The sequence below is a fragment of the Myodes glareolus genome, chromosome 11 (assembly GCF_982192425.1).
Source record: "Myodes glareolus chromosome 11, mMyoGla1.1, whole genome shotgun sequence".
In the NCBI taxonomy this organism is placed as follows: Eukaryota; Metazoa; Chordata; class Mammalia; order Rodentia; family Cricetidae; genus Myodes; species Myodes glareolus.
The window spans coordinates 81854727-81869590 of NC_142036.1; the positions used below are offsets into that span (position 1 = coordinate 81854727).

General features: G+C 48.0%; 2 protein-coding genes across 3 annotated transcripts in view; one reads left to right on the forward strand and one right to left on the reverse strand.

The window, feature by feature from the left end:
* The window catches only part of Dock4 (dedicator of cytokinesis 4), a 392500-nt gene extending 379095 nt beyond the window's left edge, over nt 1-13405 (reverse strand). The window contains 1 exon segment of the mRNA XM_087911826.1: nt 13180-13405. Coding sequence (XP_087767952.1) covers nt 13180-13216 — 37 coding nt within the window. The 5' untranslated portion in view covers nt 13217-13405.
* A 369-nt stretch (nt 13406-13774) lies between these two features.
* Nucleotides 13775-14864, forward strand: part of Znf277 (zinc finger protein 277) — a 96258-nt gene continuing 95168 nt past the window's right edge. The window contains exon 1 of one of the 2 annotated variants that reach the window (XM_048415603.3): nt 13775-13916. In XM_048415603.3, the coding sequence (XP_048271560.2) occupies nt 13826-13916 (91 nt within the window). In that variant the 5' untranslated portion in view covers nt 13775-13825. The remainder of the gene's footprint in view (nt 13917-14864) is intronic. The other variant, XM_048415604.3, reaches the window with a different exon arrangement.

Sequence of the window (14864 nt, forward strand, 5' to 3'; positions counted from 1 at the left end):
GACGGGCACCTGCCTTCCTCAGGACCAAGCAGCACTTCAGGGTGGGAGGCTTCAGGGTGGGAGGCTTCAGGGTGGGAGGCTTCAGGGTGGGAGGCTTCAGGGTGGGAGGCTTCAGGGTGGGAGGCTTCAGGGTGGGAGGCTTCAGGGTGGGAGGCTTCAGGGTGGGAGGCTTCAGGGTGGGAGGCTTCAGGGTGGGAGGCTTCAGGGTGGGAGGCTTCAGGGTGGGAGGCTTCAGGGTGGGAGGCATGCTGCCCTGAGCAGTCAGTCCTCGCCACAGCAAATAGCCACCACACGCTGAGCCGAAAGCTCTCTCCCTCTTCATCCATAAAACCAATTCATTCTTCCAATCAACACGCAGTATATACGTCATGGGTTAGTTCTGCGCTTGCCCTGAAGAGATCAGAGCCAAACAACATCCCACCATCTCTAGCCTCAGGGCTTCACGAGACAATGGCGAAAGGCAACCAAAGACGGAAAACCAAGGGTCTAGCAGAAGCCGTTCCAGGACACAGGCATAGAGCAGAGAGGACAGCACAGGAAATGTCTTAAAGAGACTTTGCAATTGCGTTTGCCAGGTAAAGACTTGGGAGAGATGGTTGGCCAAAGCAGAGGCCCAGTAAATGCAGAGGTCTTGAATCCTTGGGCTGGGCTGTTCCTCAGAGAAGCAGGTATTGAGTCTCTAGGAGGGACAGGGGACAGAAGGAAGAAGAACTCAACAGCAGACAGGACAGGATCAATTTAGGAAGAGACCTATACACTTGAAAGCCCTGGAATTCTAGATCCTCACTGGGAAGGGAACGGTAAAGTCCCTATCACAATGACCCACATCAACAAATCTGCTTTCTAAAAAAGTCAGGTGGCTTCCACAGTAAGCAGGTACTAGACAGATGTAAGTGTACGAAGGAGATGAATTAGGAGGCTCCGGCAGTAATTAAGCTAAAAGGGCTGGGTGTCTCTCTAGCACATCAGCTCCTTGGCCACACAGGATGAGGCTCCTTGGGTGGGCATGGAGCAGAGTGAGAAGTCCCAGGCCTAAGGGTGCGAGGGCACTGAGCCTCATCCTGTCACCATCACGTGACCCTCCTTTCCTTCTTCCTCTGCTCTTTACAGTTACCCTGAGTCACTGAAGGTTTGGTCCTTACTCCAGGGTTCATCCTGGCTTCTTCAAACATGTCCCTGGTTCTTATTTTCCTAAGCCCCTCCCCCCGTGCCCACATCCATTTGCTGATCCTGTTAGAGGCCCGGCCAGCACCACGGTGCACATAGCACTACACAGAACACGATGACCAAGACTACCAAAGTCTAACGAGAGAGCAGAAAGGTGGAGACTGATGTCACAGAAGGCTGCTGTCCCCATCGCCAATGCCGCGTGTAAAAAGTGAAGTACACTAACCACTCCTTCACCACTACACAGAGAACCCCCAAAGCCCTGGGGCTGTGTCTCCAGAGTCTAGGCCCAGGTCTTGTGAGCAAGAGAGGACTCTTATTTTGGGCTCATCTGCTTTCCTAAACATAAGCCCTTCCCAACCGCAACCCATTGAGCAAATGACTTGCTACAGGGCTTGAATGCACGCATGGTACCAACAGACAAGCCTAGTTGCTTTAAATTTTCATCTTAAGTTTGTTGGTTTGCTTGTTTGTTTTGTCTCTGCCTGCCCATACCTAGTTTTCTGTAATTTAAACATGCACCAGAGGATTCATTTGCAGCTCAAAAATCTCTTGAAGGAGGACCTGTTAAATCCTGTTTTCTTCCTCTGCAGGGAGTTAGGAAGAAATCACACATAAAAAAAAAGACAAACCATTGTCCAAGACAGGTCAGGTGACAGGAATGGGGGGGAGGGGGAAGGGTGGAAGTCACCCCCACCCCCAAGGAAGAGGAAAAAGATTCCCAGCTATTTAAAGACCATCCCTCTCAGGTGTTTACACTGGACAATCCCAGTGGTGGGTGACTCATGTACACGGGAACACTTTCAAAGAAGAACCCCCATTCTCTCGCCCAAGTTCAGAGTTGTCCAGGAGATGAGGCACTCCCTCCAGAGCGTTTCCTCAGGAACAAACGTGAATAGCATCACCGTGCCCAGTTTTGATTTTCATTTTAAAGTTGGAAGGATCCACCTTAATCTTTATCCTGACTTCTTTGTGTTCCTGTATGACTGCTCTGGTAAGTGAAATACAAATGCAGGCAGCAGCCACTTTGAGGAGATGCTGCACAAATTAAACAATTCTGGGTCCTCCGCTTGCCCAGGGATCCAGTGCTACACCTCTGAGGACACCCATCAAGCTGTGACTGCCCCATTAACAGGAGGTATATGACATCACCAATAATCACTTTTCCTTTACTAAAGTGTCACAAAATTCACCTGCGTACTTCCACTGGGGGTGAAACAATGCAGCAAGAACCCATAGAAGGTTATATTAACTCCCCTCAGGAGCACACACTGAAGGATAGCAAAATGGAAAAGAAAAAAATTCCCCCAAATACTGCTCTTTGCAGGGTGCGGCACTCTACAGCCAGGTTTTCCAACACAAGGCAAACCTGAGATGAAGCCCCCAGTCCAATTTCTTTACTGGGAAAGAAAACTTTGTCTACCTGTCTTCATGCCAGCCTAGATTGTTAAGTCTGTTGTCCCTGTTCTTTAGTAGGTAGCATGAGAAGAGAAACAACAGAAAACTGTCTTCTGTTGTGCTATGAGGGGGCCCCAAAGTGATGGAACTCACGACTGTGACCAACTCTGCTGAACTGCAAATAAACATACAGCTAACATTATTCAAATACTATAAGAGCAGAGTCAGTGGGAGTTGAGCATCTTCAGAGAGCCTGACTCCAGCAAGTCAATTCCTGGGGTAGAGTCGGGGAACAGGGCTTCAGGACCTGGAAAGGTCTGCATGGATTACACAAAGGCCAAGGATGTTGCTTCTGTTTTCTTTGTGTTGGCCCTGTGATGCCTAATCTCATCTTCTTCTCTGTCTTTGCTTGAGCTGCTGTAGCAGAAAAGCACAGGCTTGGTGGTACTCATGTTTCCGGTTCTAGAGGAAGGATGTCTCCAGCAAGGCCCAGGCGAGGCTGGCTCCTGGTGACAGCATCTCCATGGTTTGTATGATGCTACCTCTTCTTTATGTGCTCTAGAGATTCTTCCTGAGGATGCAGAGACCTAGAGAGCTCTCTTGAGGCTCCCACCCTTAGGGCTTCACTGAATCTAAATTACTGCCTTTCTCCAAATACAGCCATACTGGGGGTTAAGGCTTCAACACACGAATTTGGAGCAAACACGTTGAGTCTGTAACACACACGCATAAGCAATTCTTCCCTATAAATGCTAAGTGAAACCTCTCCAAATTGTTGACTCTATGCTAAAAAGCTTCTCTTGTACATAAATTACCCAGGGCCCAGAGTCTCACAGGACAGTTACAGAGCAATGCAGAGGGTGTGGGGCCCCCAACATCTGGCTTCTTAGCAAACACTCCAAGCAGAGGGTAGCATTTTTATCTCATCTGGTAGAAGGCTTCACTGGAGTGACTGGGAAATGAGCAGGGCAGTAGCAATCCAAGTATTAGCCTGGCACAACCAGGAAAGTCACTTTCTAGCCTCTAACCCTGAGAGGAAATCCTAGCCATGAACTAGCGCTTCGTTCATTAAAGGGTTTGCATAATGGTTTTCAGATTATAAAGGAAATTCACATTAATTTTGGATGTTATTAAAAAGTAGGAAGTTCCTTTAAAGCTATGTCATTTGTAGCTGTTGGTTATCACAATACCAGCATCCTAATTCTTTTCCTAAATATTTTCATCTTTTTAAACTTACAATAACTACTATGTAATATATATATATATATATATATATGAATACACACACACAATTTCCCTGTTGATTTAAGGGCAAAAACATACATATGTTGCGTTCTCCATCACTTTCTATACAGCACTGAAAGAAGCCCTAAATGTGCAGTTTTGTATACATTTTCCTCACATTGTTCTCAATATTTTTCATGCAGATCTCTGCAGGAAACTTCAGTTTGATGGAGCTGTTTTCTCAGGTTTGAAGTTTCTCTATATCTTCAAGAGCCCAGCTAATCCCTAAGTCAAGGAGGCTCACAGACCCCTCCACTAATTCTGGCTGTCTCAGGAAAATGAAGAACAGACACCTCCTCCCCAGGTGGAGAGCCCTGTTTGGTCAAGGCTACCCATATAGGCATGACCATGGTCTCAAACCTGCCTGCTTTTCGCTGCCAATGACAGGCCAGATTCTTTCACTTGAAAGAAATAAAGACATGGAACCAAATCACTATCTCTCTGCCAGGTTTCTGGTAGACATTTTTAGGGCAATGTCTGGTTGGTAACCAAATAAAAGTGAACGATAAACTGCTTGGTTTACAAAAAAAAAAAATGTTTCACAACTTTGGGGGAGACAGTTGTCACCTTCATACAGATAAGTGTTAAAAATTCATATCCTGAAGGGCTCTTGCCAGCTACCCTCCCTGCCACTTTTTCTCTCTGCATATTCACAGGAGCATGGACCCCTCGAAAGGAGCAAACACGCATGCATAGGAAGTCTTCAAAAGCTCTGGGGAAATATTATGATCTCTGCTCTCCCTCTCCAGATAAGGAAAAGCCGGATAATCTGCTCCTTTGGGTTCGAGACCTCTCTCCAGATTTAGTGGGTTTGCTTCTTCAAGCTTCAGGATGCAGGCGTGATCACTAACTAATGTAACCTGAGTCTTAAACCTCTTTACGAGTGCTAACTAAGGGCAGTGCTAAAAATAAAGGCAGGGTGCATCCGGCTCTCAGGTGTTTGCTCAAGGGCCGGCTGATGTGCAGAGCTCCAATTCAAAGCTCCTTCTCACAAGTCAGCATGTGGCGGCCACTGCTACTCTGATGCTTACTTCTCCATCGCCAACAGATGCCAAAAAAGGGACCAAAGCAAACTTGGTTACTGCAGCGTTTCAAGGGCACCTATATAATCACTTTTTTTCGAGAAGACCACAGTTACTTTTCAAAGACCAGGTACCATGCACTGCAGGGTGCTTTGTTCTACCCGCCCCCCACTCCCCACCCTTGCCCACCTTCCTATCCTAGTCCTGCAGACTACTTCCTTCTATCCCCACCCCCGTCCCATTCCCACTCCATCCACCTCCTTATCCCAGTTCTTTCTGGAAGGGGTCCTATATCAGAAGTCAAAAAATGGGGTGTAAAGAGGAGAACCTCGGATGCCACAGACAGAAAAGGATACCCTTAGTTGACTATGTCTATTCCACCACAGAGCTGGGGGCGGAGAAGTACTGACTGGGTCCTCTTGTAAATCTCTCAGTCACTTGAGTCTTGGAAACCACCCGGCTTCCTGAGAGAAAGAAAGGACAGCAGCGCCAATTGCTTGGCTTCCCCGCTTTTCTCCACATTGCACTACGGTGTAGTTTGCAAGTGCGAACTGCACAAATTTTTAATTATTTTTCTTTAGCTCTGCCTGCACATATGTCTGTGGGCCATGTGTGTGCCTGGTGCCCAGCAAGGCCAAAAGGATACTTTGCGGGTATCGCAAACTCAGAGTGGCCGAACAGAACTAACTGTCACGGCGACACTACGCGCTTGCTCCAACTAAGCAAAAAAGTCTCATTTTACTGACTAGAAGACAGTTACTCATCAGGGTGCCCAAGCAGGAACCAGGATGTCTGACATGGGCTGTCTAAGTGTAATCCTCAAGATAACATACAGAGATGCTAATCCTGAAGGCGAGGGTATGTCTGTGAAAATGAGGCCTTGGAGGGCTAATTCGGTCCTTGGGTTGAGCCTTCACAGTGGCACTGTTACCCTTATAAAAAAAGAGGGGGGGGGGGGCTTGCTTTGGCCAACTCTGTGAGGACACATCACAAGTAGCCATTTGCAAGCAGAAACCAAGTTGGTTAGCATCTTGTTCTTGGAGTTCCAGTCTCCAGCAAAGTGGGAAATAAATGTTTATTGTTAAGCTACCCAACTGTAACATTTTTGCTAAGCTATCCCCAGCTCACCAGGACAACATCCTAAGCTTTTCTCCAACTCCTCATGTTCAATTATGAAGCCCTATTGCTTTTATTTCCTCACGAGCTCCCAGATTCCATCCACATTTTGTTGGTTGGCTGGATAACTGGTTTCTTGATTAATTTTTTTTTTTATTTTGACAGAGTCTTCCTACGAATCCCTGGCCTCAAAGTTTTAATCTTCCTCCACAGCTTCTGGAATGTCCTTCCTGGGTTAAGGGCTGTGCCACCTCACTGCTCCATCCATGCTATACCAAGCTGAGAACTGCTAACTGGTCCAGGTCCTTACAACTCACCAGCTACAGTAGCAACTCTTCACTCACTTTTATGCCCACTCTTCATAAGCTATAAATAAAATAAAATAAATAAATATAAATAAATTAAATGAGCTCCCAAAGGAGTTCGTAGGTCAATCGAACAGAGGCAGTTTCTCAGCTGGGGGTCCCTACTCCCTGGTGACTCTGTGTCTGCTTCATACACTAACCAGCACACTGACCGCTGGCAGGAGACGTGTGCTTTACGCACCTCCTGTGCAGGGAAGGAGAGCACTGCCAAGAAAATGCAGGACGAGCCCCGCACGTTGACATCTACTGCATCAAGACCCCAGTAGAAAGGCACACAAAAGGCCCTCAAAATAATACAGGTTATTGCCATGAATCTTGGTCGCCTGCCAGAGCATGGAAACTAGAGCCTCTAGCAACCGTCAAAGAAACCAGGAAAATCCTGACCTGGAAGCCTCCTCCCTGACAGTCAGTTCTCACGGTGTTTAGAAGGGGTTATGCAAGCTGCTAGAGGGATAGAACCCCTGAGATCCACCGGAAAGACATCCTCAGCGGTGCCATGGTGGCAGCGGTGCCATGGTGGCATCGGTATTTCTTGAGCAAGTAAGAATTATCTAATTGGACCTAATGCCTGTTGGCTGAAGGGAACTCAGGCCTGACACTGTAAACCTGGCTAAGAAGCTGTGGCTAGAGGGATCATAGGCCCTATAGGAGAACCTATTATTACCACATTACTAAAGTAATATTGTTCCCAACTGCGTTCTAAATATGTGTCCCGTCATTCATAGCTACGTCCAGTTCTCACGCCTCACCAAACACACTTCTTTCCAAAGCAGATGGAGACTGTTGGGGAGATTCCCCACAGGTGAGAATGGGGAGTCCAAGTGACTGTGAGTCCTCAGTCTCAAATGTCTATAACACAACCCTACACCTAATGCTTAAGGAATATCAAGAAAGAGGGCTCCAAAGGCTTGTAAGAGCCAGAGGGCTGGGACAGGTACAATGTGAAATTGTCTTCTGGACTATCGAGGGATATGGTTCCTATGAACTCTTAGCAGTAAGGCTGCCTACAAAAGATCTGCAAATGAGATCACAGCCACACTGGCTGGAGCTTCTGGAGTCCAGTTGAAGAGAGGGAGGAGAGATTATATGAGCAAGGGATGGGGTCAAGCTTATGACGGGGAAATCCACAGAGACAGCTCATGGGAGTTCACAGATTCTGGACCGACAGCCAGGGAGCGTGCATGAGACCAACTAGGCCCTCTGCATGTGGGTGACAATGGTGTGGCTTGGTCTGTTTCTGGAGGTCCTGGCGGTAAGACCAGGATCTATCTCTGGTGCATGAACTGGCCTTTTGGGGCTTATTCTCTATGCTGGGATGTCTCGCTCAGCCTTGATGCCCTGGGGAGGAGCTTGACTCAACTTGATAAGCCATGCTTTGTTGACTCCCATGAGAGGCCTTACCCTTTCTGAGGAGCAGATGGGGAGAGGTAGAAAGAGGTGGAGGGAGGGAACGGGGGGTGGGGAGAGGAGGAAGGGAAAACTGTGGTTGGTATGTAAAACAAATTTTAAAAATTAATAAAAAAAAATCTGTGAAGGCCATACCAGCCCACATAGGGGGCAATTTAACAAGGTCACAACCCTAAATGAAGAACTGCAGTCAATGGTTGCTGGGAGAGGGAGAACCAGTCATTGTAAGGATGTTTCTTTGTTTGTTTGTTTGTTTTAGGGATGTGACTCTAATTCTAGGGGTCAATCTATACGGCAAGTAAGGGCAACACTAATTGGTCTCAGTCAGCTACACACACACACACACACACACATACACACAAATACACACTCATATATATGTTGGAGAAGAAGTGGTCAAGAGGAGTTGGTTAGGAGAATTCAACAGAAATCGAATGTAGGAGAAAGTGGAATATTGCTGACATCAATCTTGGGCTTCCAGCTGAGCATGTTAAGGGTGCCCACACACAGAGAAAACATGCAAACACATACATCACACACACACACACAAATGGGAAAAGAAAAAATATAAAAACTCCATGCCAACACCATGTAAAGAACTTGACAGGAAGGTCTTAGTTCTAATACGATCAATCTCATACACGTAGCATTTTTCAAACTATGAGTTGGGCGCCATTAATAAGTCATTGAGCCAATTTAATGACCAGCTTTAATGAAAAAAGACTAGATAACGTGCAATGTGGGCCAATGTGGTTTCCCTCATGTGTGTGAAGTGGTTCTTGAGGGCTCTTGGTATACAGCAGGGCAGGAAATTCATTCTTTCTATTAGGATGATAGTGCAAGATTAAAAGCTTTTCAGCTAGAATAAATGATATTGGTTCCTCGTCTCTGAAGGGTAAATTATTGCTCTGCTTCAAAGGGCAGGCTCACATAAAACATTTTCAATCTTTTTTTTTTCAAATATGAAATGTTGCATTTATAGGCTTTTCTACCAGCATTTTTTGTTTGTTTGTTTCAGATAAATGTTTGTTCTGATATATGTGCTCACAAGATAAAGTCAGCATGGGGAAAACCTGGACATGCACTGTCAGCGACCACTCTGAAAGTGTTATGGTAATGGATGCAGCTCAAAACAAGAAACCTCTGTGTTTCTTGAAATCTTGTAATCTTTATGGTGCTACTGTAATAGTTTCTCAAGTGAATCAAGACTGGAAGGGAAGGGCTGCATCTCTGTTACCATGGGGACCTCATGAAAGAATCATCACATAGGACAATGACCCAAAGAAGGAAAGCCATTTTTTTACTGGCCATTGCCGCAGGAGGCTAGATCAAGAACATCAGCTCATCGTTGGTACGGCCCTTCTAATTATTCTTTTTTTTCCCACTTGCAGTATAGAGCCTGCTCCAGGCTCAAAGTGCCCAACAATCTCAAACTACTCAGCTCTGTGTATTATCTATCGACAATACAGTAACACACATAGAAAACATCTTAAGAAATGGCAATGAAACTGACAAAAGCCAAGAGGAAAGGTGCACACCCTCCTAACTACCACACAAGCTACCATCAAAGAGCCCTTCTGAAGGCAAGGAGGCTAAAGATCCTAAACAAGAAAGAGAAGCCTCTTCCTCTGAAATCTGAAGACACGTTAACAGAGAACATGATTCCTACTCCAACGTGTTCTAAAGCACTTCCAGAGAAAGATGAAAGTAGAGTATCTGTGAGGGTCAATGGAATCAGGGTTTTAATCCTTTATTTCCAGGATTTATTTATTTTATTGATGTTCAGGACCTTCTGAGCAGCTTGCTTGGGTATTGGTTTTTGTCAGGCTCACTGGGGCTTTTTTTTTTTCTTTCTTTTATGTTTTTGTTTTGCTCAGTAGCATATATTCTCTGGCTAAGTTAACCAGGCTCACAATGGTAAACTGTCTACCTCGGTTGAGAGGGAGGAGCCCAAGGCTGGGCAGATCCGCCGGCTCTCCTGAGAGTGCTGTGCACCAACGGCGAACACAGAAGCACAGGCAGTGGCTTTAACTTCCCTTCTAGGCAGTGCCCACCGCTGTGTGAAGCACAGAGCAGAGGACACACGAGAGACACAGAGCGGTCTGGAGTGTATGCAGAAGGAGATGATGGAGAAGACTTGAGTCACCGCCCATGGAGCTCATCCCAGAGAAACAGAATCAAACGGAGTGAGAAAGAGAGCAGCAATCACCTGGATTCTGGCAGCCTTCCACGGGGCGTACGCTAACTTCTGATTTTAGTTTAAAGCCGTGTGGGACACACCACAACAAAAGCATCTCTCTAGTAAGCGTTGCTACCCCTTGATGATGTTTTATAACAAAGGACACATTGGCTGGAAGAACTCTGCACCAGAAAAGACCTCGGGTAGCCCTTACCCCAGAGACCAGGACTTCAGTAGCACAGTGGACAGCGGGGTGTCGATGGCAGCACGAGCTAATGCGTTTGATCTAAGGCAAATGTGCCTATCATCACACCCTTGCTCTCATGCTGGACCACTGAGCCTCGTCCTCAACCTTGACCTTTTCTCTTGGCAATAGTGGGGGTTGAATCTATAGCTTCATGCTTGTTAGGGAAGCGCTTGTCCACACAGTCATTTATGCATGCACGCACACGCGTGTGTATGTATTTATACACGGTCTTGCTTGCTTGATCACGCTAGCCTGTAGTTTGCTCTGTGTCCAGGCAGACTTTAAACTTGAGTTTCCTAAGTAGCTAAGTCTAAGTAAACTGAGTCTCCTAAGTAGCTAAGGTTATAAGCAGGTATGTACCATCAAGCTCGGCTACTAATAGATTTTTTGAAGGCAAGGTTCTTTAACCCTGAAGACCAAAGCCTCACTAGTATACTTCCAGAGAGTAAGTGTAGATTGTTCTATGCTTACTCATCAATTCAATATTAAAAGAATTCCTATGCGCCAGGCTTGAATGTCTACCCTGACATGTGTTACAAGTATAAAATTTAAGTATTTTATCCATTATACTACTTGTTATATAACTAAAAGTCATACAAACATTTGTATAAATGACCATACGTAAGAGTTATCATCGCAAAAATACACACTAAACTGAAACTTTGGGTATAGGAATAAGGAAACTGACTTACTTCTATACCTGCTATGAGCCAAATAAAGTATATATTCTCTGTAATAACAGAAAACCAAAACTCAGATGCTAAAAAATGTTTAAGGACTTTGTAATCTAAGCAGCTCCCAATGCTGTTCACCATGCTGAGAAATAGAAGCGCACACGGAAGTATCCTAGCAAATTTTTGAACACACACCACCTAACAGATGGGTTCTCCAAAACAACGATGCGTTCCACAAGCCAAATGTTCAAAACTTAATAATAAAAGATGATGAAGAGTTTTGAATATGCGACATTGCATAAATGAGAACCTCAACAATAATTCGAGGCAGGGACTCCTTTTGTACTCTCACCCCTCACCTTCTCACCGCCTTCCTTTCCCAAACATGCGGGCCCTCTTCCCTCCCTTCCTCTATTCTGCTTCCCAAGTCTGCAGAAAGCCCCAAACACTTGACTGATCATATCCGGTTGCCATTCCAGGAAATCCCAGAGTGGTTTTTAAGCCTCTGCCCAAAGCTTGTAAAGAAAGGCAAAGAGAAAAACTGATCGATATCCGCACCCCAGCTGCGACCTAGCGCATGAGGAAGTCTAGAAAAATAAATGTCATCCATAATCTGTATAATTTAATACTTGCAAGAGAAGCTCTGGGGTCGACTCCAAGCCTGACCAGAACGAGTTGCATGGATGGGTCTGGGCTTCCTGCACCAGGTGTCAAGACTAGTTGGAAGGCAATGTCCTCTACTTCCTTATTAGCTCAGATAGGGAAGGGCCTTCCCCCTTGTAAGGGTTATCGAATCCCCCAAAAGGAGGAAAAAAAGGAGAGAAAAGGACCACTATCTACACCTCTCTGGAGAGCCCTTTGGCAAGGGCTCCCATTACAGTTAGAAGCTGGAAACCCTTCTCAAAGGTGGGTACACGACAAACTATTGTCAGTCACAGCCCAGAGCCGAAGCTCATGTTAAATATGACTTTGTTTAATCAGAGAGCCCCTTCAGTAGATGAGTCCCATCCCGAGGCGAATTGGGGGCGGGGAGGGGATGGAGGAAATCTCCTAATCGTGATTAGGACTCCCTTAAAAGGTTTCCCAGTTTTTGGGTTTTTTTTTTTTTTTGAAATCACAGGGGAATAAATTCGGAACGTAAACACATATCCATATCACATAAATCACTAGGTTCATCCACAATAAAAACAAGAACGCCAATCGGCAGGACGGGGCATTAAAGGAAATGAAGATTGTCAGTAAAATCCATAATGCTTTCTTTCTGTTAGACCTTCCGGGAGGTTATAATTGCATTTGGCTGCTTCGGGCTTGTCAGTGAGCCTTGTTTCTTAACAGTCTCAACCCTAAAAGGAGTGACTGTCAAGGGGGGGAACCCAGCTGAAATGAAACAACAACAACAAAAAACGGGAACTGTAATCCTTCCGAAATGGGAGGAGGAAGGGAAGGGAGCCTCCTGTATTCATCAGTCAACATTAATGTCCTTTGTTGTTCACCTTTGCACAGAACAGCAAACGCTATCCGGTTCCTTTTTCTCCCAAATCAGTGCCAGGGTAGCCCCCTCCTAAAAGCTGCCTCCCAGCATCCAAGAGCCAGGCTTTCTGACCCTCCTCTCTCTCAACACTTTCCAGCGGGCCTTCACGACCCCCTACTGCGCTCATCCCCTGGTGGAGAAGGTGTCCAGAAGTAAAATCGCTGCCGAAATCTCGGTTCCTCTCCAAGGACCAAAGAGCGCAGCAACACAGATGTTGAAATTTACCAAATCCCGGCCGCAACACACACACCCCAGACACCAGGGAGGCAAGGGAGGAAGGAGGCTGCGTCCCAGCTCCGTCTGTCACAGGGGCTGCCGGTGCCACATTCCGCACTCCGGGAATGCAGACCCCAGCTAAGGGGACTTCGCGCCTCCCTACTGTTTGGGAGTGTTCTCGCTGCGGGATGGCGATCTCCCTCAGCACCTCAGGAAATCCATGCAGCCCACTGCCGCCTCTCTGCCGCTGTGGGCCAGCATGGGCTGGACGAAGACAAACCCTACCGGCCTCCCCGTCCAACTTGGCACGCAACACGCCCCGCGGCCGCTCCAAACTCCGCCAGCGGAGCCCTGGGCTGCTGTCTCTACGTTCTGGGACCGGGTTCGAGGCGCGCTGCGTGTGCGGTGGGGAGCGAGACCCCAGCGAGCACCCCTCGCCTAGAGGCCGGTGCTGCCAAGCCCGGGACCCGCCGCGCTATGCCAAGACCCGGCATTTGCAGCCTGGCGCGGTGCGAGCGAGCTGCGTGGGGACAAGGACAGGAGCGTGGTAAAAGTTCGCCCGCGAGCACTCACCCACGCCGTATTTTTCGTGCTCCGTAGGTATCCACATGGCTCTAAAGGGCGCTGAGGGGCTCCGGGCTAGGCAATCCCCGCGCCCCTCCAGTGGCTCACAACAATGCACGGCTCCCGAAGAGCAGCTGCGGCGCTGGGGCGCGGAGGATCGCGCGGGCTGCGGCTCTGGGCAGGGGCTGCGCCCGGGGCTCCCGAGCGGGCACTGACACTACACGGCCGAGGCTGCGCCGCCCGCCGCTCTGCCGGCCGCGGCTGCTCACAGCCCTGCGACGCGCTCCCGGGGACCCGGCGGCGCAGTCATTGTTCTGATTCACTGAACTAAGCGAACACGCCGGGGCACTCGCGGGCGCACCCCCGCCCGTCAGCGGCTCATCCAGCGCTACCTCCCTCCCCCCCCCCCGCCGGCGAAGCATGCCGGGAGTTGTAGTTCGTCGTCTCGCGGAGCCAGAAGGGGGCGAGGCTCCAGCAGTTAGGGGGCGGAGCAACCAGTTAAGCTCGCCGCATATTATTGGTCCAGAATGAGACGGCAAAGCATAAGCGTGTAGGAAATCACCCAGTGGGTCGGCCTGTGATCCCAGGCGCGTTTCTATTGGTGCATCTCTGCTACGCTCCGCCCACGGCCCACCCCCTTCTGCTGGTCCAGGTAATGGCTGCTACTGAGGCCCAGGGCCTCGGTGCGGACCAGCGGGAGAACGCTGCAGGGGTCCACGGTGGAATCGGGTCCACGGATCATGAAGGTGAGTGCGCTATCCCTCGGGTGCAGGTGATCTGTCTTCATTTTTCCCGTGCCCTGGTGCATCTGACCCCCTCTCGGACCTTAAGAGCGGATCGATCAGCTCTGAGACCACCTTGGTGCCAGGCGAAGAGCCACGGGCGGGACCCAAAGGAGATGGGGTGTGGCGGGCGGCTGTTTCCCGGCTGAGGCTGTCTTGGGTGGGTGGAGAAAGTGGGAAGACCTGCCCTCCCGACCGCGGGGAACGCTCCTTTTACTGTCTTCCGGAATTCCATGTGTGGGTGTGGGTCAGGTCTGGGTCGCACGTGTGTGATTGTAATGCCGGGATTCGCAGCTATTTCCTAGCCAGTACCATTCGCCCTGCTCAGTTTGCTGAGTTTGGCTTTGGAAAGGTGTTTTCTTTAGCTTGGGACAGGTTTCCTAGTTGGAGACTGGTCTGGGCTCTCCAATACTCACTTGACAGTTGCTCGTTGGAGTACTCTCCAAAGGGAAAGCCTGTGTGTATCTCTGTGGGTACCTTTTGGCTCCAAGGCTCTCCAGAGTTGAATGTGAAACCTGGGAGATCTTAAGTCCTAAGTTCTCAGAGAAAGAACACAGGCGCTCTTATAAACTTTGGTGCATATTTTTTTCTGACGCATTTCTTTATGATATTTGTAGTTGTGAAATATTATTTTAAGAGATGTTACATTTGTTTATGTGGTGGAACAATTGTTTTAGTGATGCAAAGATGCGTTGCATTCTTTTATGTCTTGTTTATTTAACTCTGTGACGCTCTGATACTTTGCCTGTCTAAAACACCTGATTAATTTAATAAAGAGCTGAATAGCCAGCCAATAGGTGGGTAGAGAAAGGATAGGTGGGGCTGTCAGGCGGAGAGAACAAGTGGGAGGAGGACACAAGGGGCCAGCCACCCAGCTACACAGCAAGCCTCAGGGTGAAAAGTAAAGAAAGG